Genomic DNA, 16,669 nt, shown 5'->3' with positions numbered 1-16,669 from the left:
GCAGTAGCATGCTCGCCTGGCATGCGTGCAGCCCGGGTTCAATCCTCAGCATCACATACAAACAAAGATGTTGTGTCCACCGAAAACTAAAAAATAAATATTAAAAAAAAAAATCTCTCACAAAAAAAATTAAATCTACAGTGCAATTTAAGAAAAACATGAACTGTGCGGCCATGGCAAAGACCTGTCACCACAGCAACTCGGGAGGCTGGGGAGGCTGAGGCAGGAGGATCACAAGTTCAAAGCCAGCCTCAGTGACTTAGCAAGACCCTGTCTCAAAATAAAAAAGGGGGCTGGGGCTGGGGCTCAGTGGTAAAGCACTCACCTGGCATGCGTGAGGCACTGGGTTTGATCCTCAGCACCACATAAAAATAAAATAAAGGTATTGTGTCCATCTAGAACTAAATATATATATATATATTATATATATTATATATATATATATATATATATATATATATATATTTTTTTTTTTTTAAGCAGGGGCTGGGATTTGGCTCAATAGTTAAGGACCCCTGGGTTCAATCTCCAGTACAAAAAAAAAAAAAAGAAAGAAATTCAGAAATGGTGACTAAAACATTTCATTTCTCTAGGGAAAAAATGGGCTAATACAGACCTCTATCAAACATACCTTGAAATGTTGTCTTTTTCTTATGCGTATTATGTTTTTAGAAGCTTAAAACTAAAATTTAGTATTATGTCTGTAACTTTAGAGGAAAACTCTCAAAGTTTAAACTTGAGCACTGGCCATAAATTTCAGAAGGGATCGTGACAAAAAAAGGTCTGAGAGTTTTTTTAATTTAAAAGAAAATTAGAGTCATTCTTATGAGTTACAGTTATACTTAATGACGGATAATTCGACTCTGAACAATTGAACTGTGCAAAAGAAAAATTTTCCAGTTAAAAAGAAGGAGAGTTATTAGGAATACTGAGTGGGTTTACAGTTCCACACCTACCCAAGACAGGATCTAAGGTACGTCTCGCCCCTTCTCTGGTTTCCTCTCCAACACGCCATGCACCTGGAAGGTGACTGCCAATGGATTCTGCCTCCACCGCCACCGAGTCTGGCACCGCAGCACTGGCTTGTTCTGGGATGGATTTTGCAATGGCAAGAAACAACTGGACATCATTATAGGAGAGCCTGATGTCCAGGGCTTGTAACTGAATCTAACAAAATTTAAAAGGCAGCAATTTGTTAAAGTTACATTTGGTTTTTGCATCCATAATCTTAAAGATGTAATTCCCATTTCAAGTTCTAAAAGTACAACAAAACTAGAACAAATTTCTCATTTAAAAGATTGCAATGATCTTGAAAATAAGTACTAAAAACCCTGAGGCAGGATACCTCAGTTATAAGGTCAAATGGTCACAAAACTGTATCAAATCAAACATATTAACCTATGATAATCCTTCAGCAGGGTGATTTTCCTCTACAAATAATTAGAGCACAGCTTTGGGGATCAGAGAACGGCTGTGGAGGAGATAGGACCACCTATCAGCTGATGGACCCATTTAATTTTTTAATGGTTTTTTAGTTGTAGATGGACACAATATTTTTATTTTATTTATTTCATTTTTACATGGTGCTGAGGATTGAACCCAGTACCTCACACGTGCAAAGAAATTGCTCTACCACTGAGCCACAACTCCAGCCCCCATGTAAGTTTTTAAATCTCTCAAACAAACTAACTGACCAAAACAATTTCTCTCTCTTGGAGCTGAGGATATAGTTCAGTAGTAGGGCACTTGCCCAGCATGTGTGGGGCTCTGGGTTCATTTCCAAGGGGGGGGGGGGGGAGTGCAATAACTTATCTCTTCTTCATTCAAACATAACATCACATGAGTCAAGTTTAATAATAGTATTTCTTCACCAGAGATCAGCAATGTAGCTGCCACTGGTGAAGGCAGCAGACTACTGTGAGACAGGCAACTCTGGAGGTCATGTGAGTGTCCAGGTGTGAACCTCTTCTGACACATTTTTTGTCTCCCCCACCCACCCCGCAATCCCATGAGATTCCACTAAAACTGAAAATCAATGTGGTTTTCTCTTGCCATCTCCTATGATTCAAACAAATGATTAATTAATTACTCCCTCCACCAAAGACATACGACACCATCTTCTCCAGCGTCCCTTGCCTGGCTTCACCTTCAGGCCTCCTCACCTCCCTGTACCACTCTATCCCGGGCAGCCCTTCCTCTGCTCCCAGCCAGGCCTGTCTTCCTGATATGGATGCTCTACCCCTCCTCTCCACAGTTCACCCCCTGCCCTTCCTCCTGCCCCCACCAACCCTGACTGAACTCCACCTACAACCCGGTGCCTGCTGCTCCTGCCCACGTTGTGCTCTCCTTCCTGTGAACTTTCACAGAACCTCAAGATGATACCAGACAATTAAAAGGTCTTTTACCCTTCCTAAGACTGCAAGATCATCAGGGTCAGAGACACATCACATTTACTTTGTATGTACTGAAGTAACTACAATGCTGCTGGGCTCACAGCAGGCAGGAGAGCCAGCAGAGGACCAAGTCAGGGGCATATCAGTGCGTTGCGGAGACTCTTAATAGTTACCTCTAGGACAGGTGGAAAGTCTTCACTATTGAATGCATCCATCAGTCCAGAACTATTCTGGTAAGAAGAATTCCCCACCAGCTCCACTTGAATTTGTACTGGGTCAACAATAGAAAGAGCTGTCTCCTGCTCGTTCCCTAGCCGGCACGAAAACACCTAGAGAACAAGAGGCAAGGATTACCATCCACCTTAGGAAGGCTCTACCCTTCCACCCCAGGAGGCCAGCTGAGGGGCGATCGGTCCTGGGTTATCGCAAGACCCATGACTACTGCTGGAATAAACTCCACCAAGAGCAAGACCGACACTCTTGCCCACGGCCAAGAGCACATCCAGCAGCCCACCCATAGGAAAAGGCAGCTTAGCAGTTCACCCACAGGCTTAATGATCTCATGTTCTGTAACCCAATAACATTGCTTCTCTCCAGGAACGAGTCCAATAAAACAATGTAAAATATAGAAAATGTCACTCAATCTTTTTTAATAGTTAAGAATTGTTAAGAACAACCAAGGTTATATCACATCTGCACAAGAGAACACTCTGCAGTCATTTAAAAATGACAGCTAAAAAGATCATACAGAATGTAGGAATCGAGTTACAATTAATTATAGGTTATGGAAAACAAAGCCCAATCAAAATAGAATCACAGCAGCAGGACTTTCTTTTAAGGAAATACACCAAATTATCAGTAGAAAATACAGATAACATAGAGAGGTGATTCTCTCTCCTCTCAGATTTTCTTAATTAAAAATACATTAATTATTGATGCTGGATGACAGGTACACAGGGCTTCACTGCATTATTCTGTTTATTTTGCATATGTTTTAAGTGTTCTAGAATAAAATGACAAAAAATAAATATGTGGAGAGACAGAAGGAAGTGAAGGTATGTTCCCATTTTAGGACCAAGTTCCTTCAAGTATTCAAGAAGAGCACAAGAAAAAGAAGAAAATGTTTCTCTTGTCTCCTCTGTATCCTACCTTGTCGTGGGGTATTTCCTAGCACTACCAAAACATATGTGACACCAAGGTCCCATGCCATAGTTGAAAGTAACTCAGTACACTCTATAAATTCTCCCCCAATTATAATCAAAAAGCACTTGGAATTCAGATGGAGTAGCGCTGCCTAAATAACAAGACTAAGAGGAGTTTCCAGGAACCTCAAATATTTTGCCAACCATTTTTCTAAGACTTTGGAGCAGAAAAAAAATTTTTTTTTTTTTCTGAAGAAGCTTCAGCTTCACAGAACCCAAATGTACCTGACAGTTCATTAATCAATCATCAGGGTTTTCCAACCAAAGCTGGCACTGCAGGAGCCTGCAAACCAGGGGAATCCAATTCCGTGCTTGACTCACCCCAGCACACAGCCCCTTGGCTCAAGCTTTATGTTACATAAACGACCGGTCAAGAAGGTAAACCTTCATGTTTTATTCAGCTATATTTGATCCCCCAAAAAAGTATGCTGCTCATACTGCTGATGGTAAAAATGAGTTTTACTCATTCATCCCCTGAGCAATAGCACTGGGAAAAGTAAGGCACAAAAAGTTCAACGCTAGGCGGAACAGAATCCTGACTAAATATTCTAACATTGCAAAGAGGAACGTCAGCTGAGACAGTGAATTCAGAACAGGCAAACACATCTGCCCTGCTGCCTCCACAACCCACAGCTCAAAATGAACCACAACAGCTTTTGCATAATAAAATTCATAGGCTACAAAGGCCACTCTGGAGCAAATCATCTCCTTCACAAATGGAACTGGAGCCAACGGCACCACTGTTAGAGACAATGTCCTCTTTTATATCTAAGATATTTCTGAAGGGATGGCACATAAAATCCCTGACCCCTTTCCTCAGCAGGTCTCCACTGCCTCAAAGCCCTGGCCACAGGACAGTGCTCAATGTGGGGCAAAGGCGACACAAGCGAAATGAGGACTGCTGCCTCACCTGCAGAACAAGAGGACTCATCAAGGTGCCTCACTGGGGATAGGGACCAGAAGAGCACAGGAGGGTGTGAGGGGAAAAGGCCCTCTGCATGTAGTAGGAAAGAAAGAGAAATGGAGAGGGCAAGGTCCTCCAATTCCACAGGTCATTTCTTCTCATGAAAGTTCAGGAGGCAAAGCCTTTTCTGGGTGCTTCTCTCTGCCCAGCATGCAGGGCTGTAACCAACACAGACTTCTTACCTCGATGCCAAACAAACTTCCTGAAAAGGGGCGATCGACAAAGCGGGGCTTATAGGTGAGCACTGTAGTGCCTTTCAGAATAATGGCATTGGTGTCGAAGCAGGACACATCTTCAACGACCACAAACTCCGTGCCTAGGGAAGAAAGATCGTGAGTCAGGGCACAGCCAGGAAGCTGGAGAACACTGACCAGCGACCTTTTGCTTCACTGTCATCCTGAACAAACTCTCTGGCCTGGCCACGCAGAGCTGAGCCAGCAGAGCACCGACCAGACAAAAAGGCTGCGGTGTGGTTTGTCCCTCGAGCATCTGTCTCTAGACTACGGAAACTGCGACCCAGGGCCCGTGGGAGGCCTGACACCTACTCAGAGAAGCATCCTGTGTCTAATGATAGCCTCATTTAAAGCCCCAGGAAGTCGATTCAGACAGTGATGCTGCTCAGTCAGCACAAAGCACCACGACTACATCCGTGAAGCTGTTCGCACCATCTATAAAGACCGCAGATCACCAATGTCAAGACTTTTAAAATCAAAGGTATGGAGTTCACTACTCATTTGTATAGAGCAAACTTACTCCGCTCCACACTGTCTCCATCAAGAACCACGAATGCGGGGAGGTGCTGGGAATGAGACTGATCAAACTAGGCTACATGCACGCACAAATGCAGCATTAGAAATCCCGCTATTGGGACTGGGGCTGGGGCTGTAGCTCAGTGGTAAAGCGTTTACCTCGCATGTGTGAGGCACTGGGTTCAATTCTCAGCACCACATAAAAATTAATAAAGATACTATGTGTTCATCTACAACTAAATATTAACAAAAAAGAAATCCAGCTATTATGTATAATTTTAATGCACCAATAAAGTATTTTTAAACCATGTGTAGAACAAGCTTTTAATACACATTGTATAAGCCAACTTCATCAAAACCACTGAGAAGTCAGGTATACACAACACATACAAATGTACTTGAAGAACCCACTAGTCAATAAAAGCCTCAGTAAACCCATCTGTAAAGGAAAATATTCTTTCATTCATATATATGTATATAAATATATATGAATGAAAGAATATATATATTCACACACTCACACACACACATATATATCTTTATTTTATTCATTTATTTATATGCAGTGCTGAGAATCGAACCCAGTGTCTCACACATGCTAGGCAAGTGCTCTACCATTGAGCCATAACCCCCGCCCAGGAAAATATTCTTTTTGTAAAGAAAATAACAACCCTCTCACTTATTTACCTTTAAAAAATGAGATTTCCACATACCAAATTTGCCTAGACTCAGTAAGGCACAACTGTTGGGGCCCCACAGATGTAACAAAAAATTAAAGCCAGATTTCAAATTAGCAAAATAGACCTCTGCCCAGGCAGGAGCTCAGCCGGGGTACATGCACTAGGGGGCAGAGGAGTGAGATAAGAGACCCCACAGCTTCAGTGGGACCAGGCAGCTCGCACCTGAAAATGGGTCAAGAATCTTAACACTTGAACGTGCTCAAGTCTAAAAACGAGAGCCAACAGAGAAATCATCCTGTAGAACGGGTGCCGAGCAAACATCCAATTAAGAACAGATGAATCACACCTCTGGGTAGTTACCTGTTACATTGATCTTGACCTCCAGGTGCCTTTCATTGGACACAGGAAGAGAAGACCGCTTGGTCACTACTCCACTCTTCACAGTTTTAGGGACCACAGCAGATTCACTGCTGGAGTTTCGGTGGTGAGAAGGAGTAACATTTTGTTTTTTAATATCACTGGGAGTGTGGAGAAAATCATGGACCAATAACAGCCAGTCAAATATGAGAAATACACGGAGATTGTTGAGAACTACTGTAAAACAGGAGGAATCTTTTGTAGACCTACAAGAAAGAAGACAGCAAACATAAAACAGAAAAAGGAGCAGGTATTTCAATAACCTTCTAGTTCATGTACTACCACCAAAGCAGGTGGTATTCCAGGCCTTCCTTAAGCACACACACAGCACATGCCTTTAAAAAAAAAAAAAATCTTCTTTTTAAAATAAGAATATGCTATGAAAAAAAGAAGTATAGCATAGCCCAGTGAGTTCAATTAATGTCTTTCCCCAGGAGACATTTGGTGGTGTCTGGAGGCATTTTTGCCTGTCCCACTGAGGGGCTACTATCAGCTTCTGCTAGAGGTCAGGACTTCGCTCACCACCTTAATGCGCAGGACATTAATGGCTGGGAATTACCTGACCCAAAACATCAAGGCAGTGTGAACATCCCCCATCCAAATATTTAAAGTACTCCAAAATCCGTGAGCTTTTCGTATTTTATATCTTTGGATTAGGAATGCTTACCCAACAAAGTCTATACAGATATTCCAAAATTTGAAAAAAAATCCAAAGTTTGAAACACTTCTGGCCCAAACATTCTAGACTGGAGATATTCAACCTGTAGGGCTGAGGCTGAGAAACTCTGGTATAATAGGAAGAGACTTAGACTTAAATCCTGTTGTGTACAATTGAGACATCCTGGATAAGTCACCCATCTTCCCCAGATGTTCCCTAATTTAAAAAAAAAAGGACTGCGAAGAGCACAGGAGAGACACAGCACAGCAGGTGTCTGAGAAACCCTGCTGCCTTCCACACAGGCAGTTTTAACATCAATTAGGCTTTCTCCTTTGACGCCTAGGAACACTTTGCCATAAACACCAAGGTGACATCTAGTACCAGGTGGTTTCTAGCTGACACTGACCTGAGAGTCCAAGTCTTTTAGCCTGAGAAAGAAAAAAAGTAGGGTAACATTTACCAGGGGTCTAGCCCCCACACTCCCAAGACAGGAACGGGCATGTAAGTTGTGTGTTCTTTTGTGCATGTTTTTGTTTGTTTGGTTGGGTGTTTTTGTGGTGCTGGGGTGGAACCCAGGCCTTCATGCACTCGAGCCACACCTCTAGCCCATAACGCTTGTTTTATAGTGGCTATTACTACAAATTTTACATTTAGGCAAATGTCTAAGGGAGGTTCTTAGTCCTGCCAAGATAGGAAACCCAGGCGAGGGGCACTGCCATGGGGTTTCTAGGTGGAACCTGGCTCTACAGCCAGGGTCTGGGCTCTGGCTACTGCCAACGCCTGCCTGCCGTCAGCTCGACTCAGGAAAGGCTGGTTGGGGATATTTCTTTTTTTTTTAAAGATAGAGTGAGAGAGGGAGAGAGAGAGAGAGAGAGAGAGAGAGAGAGAGAGAGAGAGAGAGAGAGAGAGAGAATTTTTTTTTTTAATATTTATTTGGCAGACACAACATCTTTGTTTGTATGTGGTGCTGGGGATCGAACCCGGGCCGCACGCATGCCAGGTGAGCGCGCTACCGCTTGAGCCACATCCCCAGCCCCGGTTGGGGATATTTCTAAGGCTGCTTTCTGGAGTTTCATTTCTCCTAAACCTGGCTCACTGCCTCCAGTGAAAGGGCATCATGATGCACGTCTCCTTCCTACAAACATGGCATTTGTCACAGAAACACTCTGCCCTTTTGTAATAGAGAAAAAATGTTGCCCTCAGTAAAATTTTTCCACCCCATTTTGAACACAGACTGTCAGAACTCTGCACTAACTGGAAAGTCACAGCGTGTCAGATCCCTTCTCTGGAAAATATTTCAAGCCTTTAAACACTGTGAAGTGATTTATATTTGACACACAAAATCCCAACAGAAGAGTAATTCTTCTTGAGACACGGAAAGCGTTCAAAGTTCCAATCAAGAGAATAGTTTATTCCTCTCCCTAACAATGGTATTTCTGTTAGCAAGAAGCAAGGTAAGGCCTTATAAATTGACTATAAGAAATTATATATCTTTAGTACATGAATAGAATAATATTTCAAGGCTTCTTGTATATTAAATATATGTGGGTGGGACAACTAGCTGAAAGCTTAGGGAGTCAGGTCAATAATAATAAAGAAAACCAAAGAGAAGTTGTCTCTGTAGACGAACCAAATACATGCAAGTAACTGTTCCAGTGAGCACCTCCCAGCAAAGGAGCTACGAGCACCACCTTATCACACAGCTGCGATGAGCCCACGACAGGGAGCCAAGGGGCTTGAAGAGTTAGAGACACCAGCGCCAGAATTCTGACGACTTGGCTTCTTAGTTGTGTGCCACGAGAATCACTTAGCTATCCTCCAAGTGTGTCTTCTCCACACCTGTGAAAGTGGGGAGAAGCCACCTGCTTTGCAGACTCGTAAGGATTCAACTGACAGTAAGGTGCCCAGCTCACAGTGGGCCCATCCCAGGCATAAGCACTCCTGCCCCTGCACTCACAGAAGAATGTTCCCACAAAAGTCTACGTTCTCCTCTGCTAGACTTCCCAGGGGTAGGTGGAGAGAATGGGACCTCTCCCTAAGAAAATCCTCCACTCTGAGGAATTCTAAACAGCACAGTGAAATGTCAGGCATATAAGAACACATGAATACAAGAATATCCTTTATAATTATTTTATGTGATTGCCTAATTATGAAATTTCCCCAGTCTTTTTAATTAATTGTTCATATTCATAGCACATCTGATGGCATTAAATACTAAGAGAATGAATCTGACATTGATTCCAAGGTCTCCTTCTGGATTTTCACTGAAGGACTTCTTTAGATCAAACCTAGTTATTTGGTTTTTGGGTCCATACTCCTGTAGTCATAAATCTTACTAGAGTATATCATAAAACAGTGCAAGGGACATCAGTAACAACAATTACAGTAGCTCCCATCTGTGCCAAGCAACATGCCTCAGTTATGTTAAGTCTGACTTCTACCCAATGAAGTGGGCATACTTATTGCTTTATATATCATAAGAGGAAGTTGAGTCACAAAGAGGACAAATCACTTGTCCTAGTGCACACTAGGAGAGGTAGGCCCCGGTTTTGAGCCGTGGTCTGACTGATTCCAAAACACGCTCTTTCCACACATGTCACTGCCTCCCACGATACCACAGAGAAAAGCATACTGTGATCTGACAGGTAAAAAAAACCGTTTCTACTGGGAATTGAGCCAGCGAGACCTGGGTTAATAAACTGGTATTAAAGTCAAAACCACCTTTCCTTTCATTACAGGCCAAAAGTTAAGGGTTTTTGTTTTTGGTGGTGGTGGTTGTTTTTTGTTTTGGGGGGTTTTGTTTGGTTGTTTTAAGCTTAAACTGGAGTCACTTTACAAATTAAAGCTTACCAAGAGGCTGACTTTCCGGACCTCCTGCTCAATTCTGAATACTTTGCTCTCCGCTCACCCGAGGCAGGGAAGCACTCTGTCACCAGCCCACCAGCCCCGCCCCACTTCCTTTTTGGTAAGGCCACAGAGACACCTTTTGGCCAATGAATTAAACTGCAAGAGTGCAGGAGAAACCAGTCAACATCCAGCACACTTCACAGATGAACCACTGTTTGTTTATCTTTTTAGTGAGCCCTTGGATGTCCTAAAGTCAAAATGGACTTGACCCACAGGCCACAAAAAGAAAGATGTCCCTGAAGGAAGGTGGTGTGAGGTTTTGGTTCTACTACCTGAAATGAAGTTCAATCTGAATAGATCCTTGGGGTGTGCTGCTGTTCTTGGAAGGCTGAAAAATGCAGTTGAACACATTGCTCACGCCAGGGCTGCACTTCTGCCCAGCATAGCGGGTGTCAAAAGCCATCATTGAATGGGAAACCAAGTTAATAGATTTGGTTTGGTTGGAAAAACTCTCATAGAGCAGTTTACATTTCTTGAAGTCAAATCTAAAAGGGAGTAAACAAACAAAATGCTAAAGACACTTCTACATTACAAAGTTAATTAAGTTTGAGATAACAAGAGAAAATCATCGATATATTTACATTGTGTGAAGGAAAATAACTTTCATTTTGAGATCTTGCATTGATTTTAACAGATTCTTCAAATTGCACTCAGTGGCACTTTGCCTTGGATGCTACTTTTGCAAATCCAAAGAGATGATCTTATTCATAGGAATTTTGTGAGGAGTAACAATACCACAAATTTATTATATGCTTGATTCACTATTATTCCCATTTCCCATAATATCTCTAAGAAGACTATATATTTATAACAATCCCCAGCAGGTGTCAAGGGTGCCTTTAGACTTTCATCCATCGACTTCTCACTTTCCTGTATATCTCTCTCTCTCTAGAGTCTGCAAAAATCTCTGTATAAGATCACTGAGGTTACTGGGAACAACCACAATACATACTACTCTCCACACAGAGCAATAACTCAATTAATCCAAGAATGGGAAACGTATTAGGAACTGAATTTTTTTTAATCACAAGAGAAAGCTACAATGGGAAATTCATTCTCAGTACTACTGCAGCAATATATACAGAACTGTTCCATACTAAGGAGAACTAAGGGCACAGCCAGACATCAGGAAAACTGCTGGCTCTCAGAGAGCTGCCACATCAGAGTAGGACCCCAAGTTCACTACAGCATGCTCCCTCGGTTGAGTCAGGGAGGCACAGGCTGCCAACAGAAAGACAAGCTAGGAGACAGAGTGCCTCAGCAGGGACATCGCCAGCCCTGACACCCTCTTCTCAACTGCGGAACAACTTTCCCAGCCACACAACCTTATTCTAGTCTGAAATCCTATCTGGAAAACAGGAGTAATGGTGCTTAGCCTTACGGGGCTGTGAAAGGGATCAAAACAAGAAGTTACCAAGTGTGAATGCAATCTTGAAGTTTCCCAAACTCCTACAACTACACAGACTAAGCACGTGACAAAGTTGGTGAACTGCTAGGTGAGCACATGGGACAGTTGTCCCTACAAGGGACAGCTGCTACTCAGCTTTCAGATGCTTCCAAGCAAGGACCTTGGCCTAATATTGCTAAGCTTCTGTTTTTCCTAGAAGAATCTGAAATCCAAGATTTTTGGATTTGAAATCCCCCAATTTCTGAAAAGTTAAGCAGTGGGGTAATCACTAGTGCCTTCCATCCGTGCAGACACATGCAGGATGGCCCTCCACACTCCTTCAGGTCCTGGCTCTGAGGTATACCTGAGCATTCCACTACCATTCAAGACCATCTGTCCCAGGTCTCTTAGTTCTCTCTCTGGTACATTAAAAACTCTGTAGGCTGAGAAAGAAGGTACATACCTGTGGTCCCAGCTACCTGAGAGGCTGAGGCAGGAGGTCACTTGAGCCCAGGAGTTCAAGGCCAGTCTGGGCAACATAGTGACGCCCACCTCAAACAAACAAAAATCCCAACAGTCTGTCACCCTGAGTGACTAAATAACAGCAGGCTACCACTCACAATGGTCATCTACCTTGAGAAGAAACACACATTTTCACAGTTTCAGATCACTGGTATTTGGGGCTGCTACAATAGCGTAACCTAACCTATCCTGGCAGAAGTGCTCTGTGAACAGGCTTCACCCAACTGTGGACCACCTTGCCGTACCCTCTCCTTTCCTCTAGTACAAAATCAGTGCATTGCTTACATTACTGCTACCTTGGCCTAATATTGCTAAGCTTCTGTTTTGTTCTGTTTTTTCCTAGAAGAATCTGAAATCCAAGGTTTTTGTATTTGAAATCCCCCAATTTCTGAAAATTGGGGTGAAACAAAGAAGTCACATACCTGGCGAGGGACCCAGCACCCTCTTTTCCTTTTGGGTCTTTAAGCTCCAGGCTTACATTTACCATGTCAATGAGGAAGCACATGCAAGTGTACACCTCTCCACTCAGAACAGTCTGTAAAAGAAAAGTGCAGATCAACTCAGAGCTGATGATGCCAACCTAAAAATGTGTTCCTGGGTCAAGAAATTAACTTTCTTGTTATTCCATCTTCTTTCTCCAGTGAGTTTGAGGAATATACACACAGGGTGACATCTGTCAAGACTACCAGAGTTCCATAAGAACATGAGGTCTCACTCACGTGAATTCTTGGGTCTTGTAAATCGTACGGCCGCATAAATTCCTCTATGGGTTCTCCAAGGTTGTTCTCTAATAAGCCTCGGATCAGCTTGTATTTATACAAATCTAGCGAGCAGTGGACTGAGGAGAGACTGCCATGGATAGATATGTCGGGCACAGTATGACTTATTTCTCTACAAAAAAAGAAAAACCACCTTCAGAAAGAGTTCACTAACCCCACCCTGACCCACTCCCAGAAATAAGCACCCCCCGCATTACCAGCCTGGTAACTAACACCCCCAGCAAGAACCTCGTGTACCTCCAATAGAAGCAAATCAGCATGACCAGCACATGCCAACACAAAAAAGAAAACCCTTTTCTCCCCAAATATAATTTTGTAAAATTCTCAAATCTAAGCTGAGCTAAATGGGCTATGGATGTAGCTCAGTGGTTAGAGTTTTTGCAGAGATTCCATCTCCAATACTACCACTGGGGGGGAAAAAAAAAAAAAACTGTGGGTGTCTGTGAGTGGTGAGGTGAACTAACTAGCCTATTAACGTGGAAAACTTCATAAGACTCAGAAATCACTTAAACATTATAGTTGTAAAAGCAATAAAAAAGAAAAACCAAAACTTTTACTTAACTCTTCAGATTTAGTGGTAACTAAAAAAATAAACCAGGCTGGGTACTGTGACACAAGCCTGTAATCCAGCATTACGGTGGGCTGAAGCAGGAGGATTGCGAGTTCAAAGCCAGCCTCAGCAATGGTAAGGCGCTTAGCAACTCAATGAAACCCTGTCTCTAAATAAAATACAAAACAGGGCTGGGGATATGGCTCAGTGATTGAGTACCCTTGAATTCAATCCCCAGTACCAAAAAAAAAAAAGTAAAATAGGGGGCTGGGGTTGCAGCTCATTGGTAAAGTGCTTGCTTTGCATGCTTGAGGCATTGGGTTCTATCCACAGCATCATATAATAGATAGATAGATAGACAGACAGACAGACAGATAGATAAAATGAACCAGTGCTTCCTACAGAGCCCAGATGGGACATGAATTAGGATAAAATGTGACAGGTGACTCGTCTCAGAAGGGATGGGCAGAGTGAAGCTGAAGATGTCCAGGACTAGGGAAACAACCAACTTCGTCCCAACACGAGCGAGCTTTCGTGGGTGGAGTAAGCAGGGATCCTACAGACCCTGTACTCTGAGCATGGGAAGGACAGGATTAGAATTTGAAGTGGAAGAGGAACATAAATAGATCATTTCAGGCTATAGACATGGCTCAGTGGTAGAGCCCTTGTCTTACGTGTGATAAGGCTATGCGTTTGATTCCCAGCACTGGGAAAAGTGGGGGAAATTGCCTACAGAGAAAAATCTACAGATAATAGTTTAAGATGACCAATGATGTAATCAATAAAGCAAATGGAAAGGATTACCAGGTGCCACTTGGCCCCTGTCTCTGTGAACCACACCTGTGTTCAGCAGCACCTTCTACCTGGGCTAACAAGAATATAATTATCTGCACATATGATGGGAATGGGTAAAGTTTAGGTAAGAACAGCAAAACACTTTTTTGGCGGGGAAAAGCACTTCTCAAAAAGAAAACAAAGTATTCAATTTCTAAATAATGAAGCTGCTCTTAAGACTGCTAAACCAGTAAAACCAAATATAGCCCAGGCCAACCATAACCGAACACCAGCCAGGGAGCATTTGACTAACATGTCAGAGAGACACAAACACACAGTGACAGCGTCTGAACTCAAAACTTATTCAGAAAGGAATGAAAAGAGTGGCACGAAATGACTCCCCCTGGAAGGGAGAGGTCAGAGGGGAATCAGAATTACTTTCCACACAAGTAACAAGGGTGCTTTTCGAAATGCTACTAATGAAATCTCTTTCACTGACACAGCCACGCTTCCTCTGTCCCTGGAGTTCACATGCAAAATGCTATTTTCCCCAAAATCAATGCCCCACACTGAAAGATATCACACACTGTGATCCAGGTTCTAGTCCCCGAGGACTGGTGGCCCTGACAGTTAAATGCTGCTGGTCTTAGGTAGATCTAGGAATGTTCATTTCCCAGGAAGATAAGGAACTAATGACAACTCAAGCAAGGTCTAAACTATAGAAATAAAGCATCCTGTGTCTGAGGCCAGATACATGGTCAATCTGGGTCAGCTCCCTACTCTTCCTGAAGTAGTTTCAAGGGCAAATCTGCATCTGAACAGCTAAGGGAATTACATGGAGTTCCAGGGTGAACAGCAATGGCAGGTCCAGAATCTACCACATTTGGAATGTCCACCTCTTCCAGAATACTTCGCCTGCCCTCACCACCAAATCCAAGCTAAATTTGGGTCCCTTCCTCATGGTTTCCAAGGCACTTGTACAATCTTGGAACACAGCTTATGTCACTGAATCAAACACTCAATTAGAATCACCTACTTGCCTTCCTTATTCCACAACGTAAGCTCCTAGAGGGCAGAAGTTTTCTCTTTCATCACAGCAGCCTTCATGTCCAACACACAGTAGGGATTCAAATAGCGTTTGGTAAATAGGCAAATAAAATGAGTACCTGTGCTCTTCCTGATTTACCATAATCGCACTGACTTCCAGTTATTAAGGTTCTACTTACACAGCTATCCAGAGAAGACACTCACTTGTCCAGATTTCTTTCCACCTGCAATTTCAGCCTACAGGGCTCTGTTAAGAGGCTTCCTCCCGTCTGTCGCACAAAATAGGAGGGGAAGATCAGATCCCCACTCCTGTCCTCCGAGGTCCCGGGGTACTCTCGCGGACATCGTTCTGCAGCAAAGAGGTCCATGTCCTGCAGATCCACGACGACACAATCCAGCAAGCAGACATGGTCTTCTACCAAGAACAGGAAAGAGAGAGAATGAAGAGAAAGAATCCAAAAACAAAATTAAAAAGTCAAAATAAAGTTCATCCTGTCTTTGGAAAATATTTAGAATTGCTGGCTTCCCCTTGCCCTCCACTACTCAGAAATCTGTCTGTCTTCTGCAGAAGTCCCCACCAGGGCCCCACAACCTCCCTAGGCGAAGCTCCGTGTGCCCACACATTCACCTGCCTATCCTTGTGCCAGGCACACCATGCCACACCTGCCATCAGTATTCCTTGCCTGTCCTGAGACAACAACTGAGGGTACAGAGTGTGTAACTAAAAATGGCTTCACGCACAATGCCCCCCTAGAGACAACACTAACCAAAAGTTTACAAACTTCCCAGCAGCAGAATTCTTTTTTAAACGCTGTATTTAACCATTTCTGCTACCACTGTTCAAATCCAAGCTGCCCTTGTTCTTGTCTACACCACCACAAGCTCTCCTCCAACACACCTACAGAATTCCATCATGGTCCTCGCAAATCCACTCTCTCCACAAAATACCTGAATAATCCTTAAAAATAAATAGACCACCACATTCCCTTCCTTTATCCTCTTTAATGGTTCTGTTTAATCCAAATGCACTCTTTAAAGTCATTCAAATTCCTACAACCTCCTGCTTAAACCCACAGCCTACTTTCCCAGCCTCATCTCTAGCCATTCTCCAATGACTCACTAGGCCTCCAGGCTCACAAGCCTTTGCCTCCCCCAAATGCCATGCTTCCTGGACAAGCTGTCCCAGTGGTGTGACCTTGCCCCTTCAATCTAAACTGTTCCTCTGCATTTGTCTTGTCTTTTCCATAATATTTATTACAGCTATCAACATTGTCATTTTATTTAATATCTTTCTCATTAGTTCAAAAGTACTGGAACCATGTCTAACCATGTTCATATACTGGAGAACAAAATACTACAACACCCGGCATTAAGCAGGAATTTGATCAATACAGTTCTTGATTGGTTGATTACACTAACAAATACATGAGACAGACCAAAGAGGAGCTGATCTGGTAGAAGAGGGAAAGAAATGAGAATGAGTAAGCTTCAGAGACTCCCTAGGGTACTGTCCAGAATCTAGGAGTATAGGATATGTGAAAACCACCACCTTCATCCACAGCACTGTGTCACTACTAAGGGAATTTCAGGGGAAAACCCAACAAATCAGCAGAAGAAATAATGTTAGTAATGAGATCTTC

The 16,669-nt window shown here is 43.0% G+C and overlaps 1 protein-coding gene across 8 annotated transcripts in view; it reads right to left on the bottom strand.

The window, feature by feature from the left end:
* The window catches only part of Vps13d (vacuolar protein sorting 13 homolog D), a 242,682-nt gene that overhangs the window by 156,392 nt on the left and 69,621 nt on the right, over positions 1-16,669 (bottom strand). For all 8 annotated transcript variants that reach the window (XM_078025311.1, XM_078025312.1, XM_078025306.1 and 5 more), the window contains 8 exons: positions 15,234-15,444; positions 12,599-12,770; positions 12,302-12,414; positions 10,243-10,455; positions 6,349-6,611; positions 4,742-4,875; positions 2,567-2,722; positions 957-1,167 (listed from right to left, as the gene is read on the bottom strand). In XM_078025311.1, the coding sequence (XP_077881437.1) occupies positions 957-1,167; positions 2,567-2,722; positions 4,742-4,875; positions 6,349-6,611; positions 10,243-10,455; positions 12,302-12,414; positions 12,599-12,770; positions 15,234-15,444 (1,473 nt within the window). The remainder of the gene's footprint in view (positions 1-956; positions 1,168-2,566; positions 2,723-4,741; positions 4,876-6,348; positions 6,612-10,242; positions 10,456-12,301; positions 12,415-12,598; positions 12,771-15,233; positions 15,445-16,669) is intronic.

This window comes from Ictidomys tridecemlineatus, chromosome 11 (genome assembly GCF_052094955.1).
Source record: "Ictidomys tridecemlineatus isolate mIctTri1 chromosome 11, mIctTri1.hap1, whole genome shotgun sequence".
Lineage (NCBI taxonomy): Eukaryota > Metazoa > Chordata > Mammalia > Rodentia > Sciuridae > Ictidomys > Ictidomys tridecemlineatus.
This window is presented reverse-complemented; position numbering and strand designations above follow the sequence as displayed.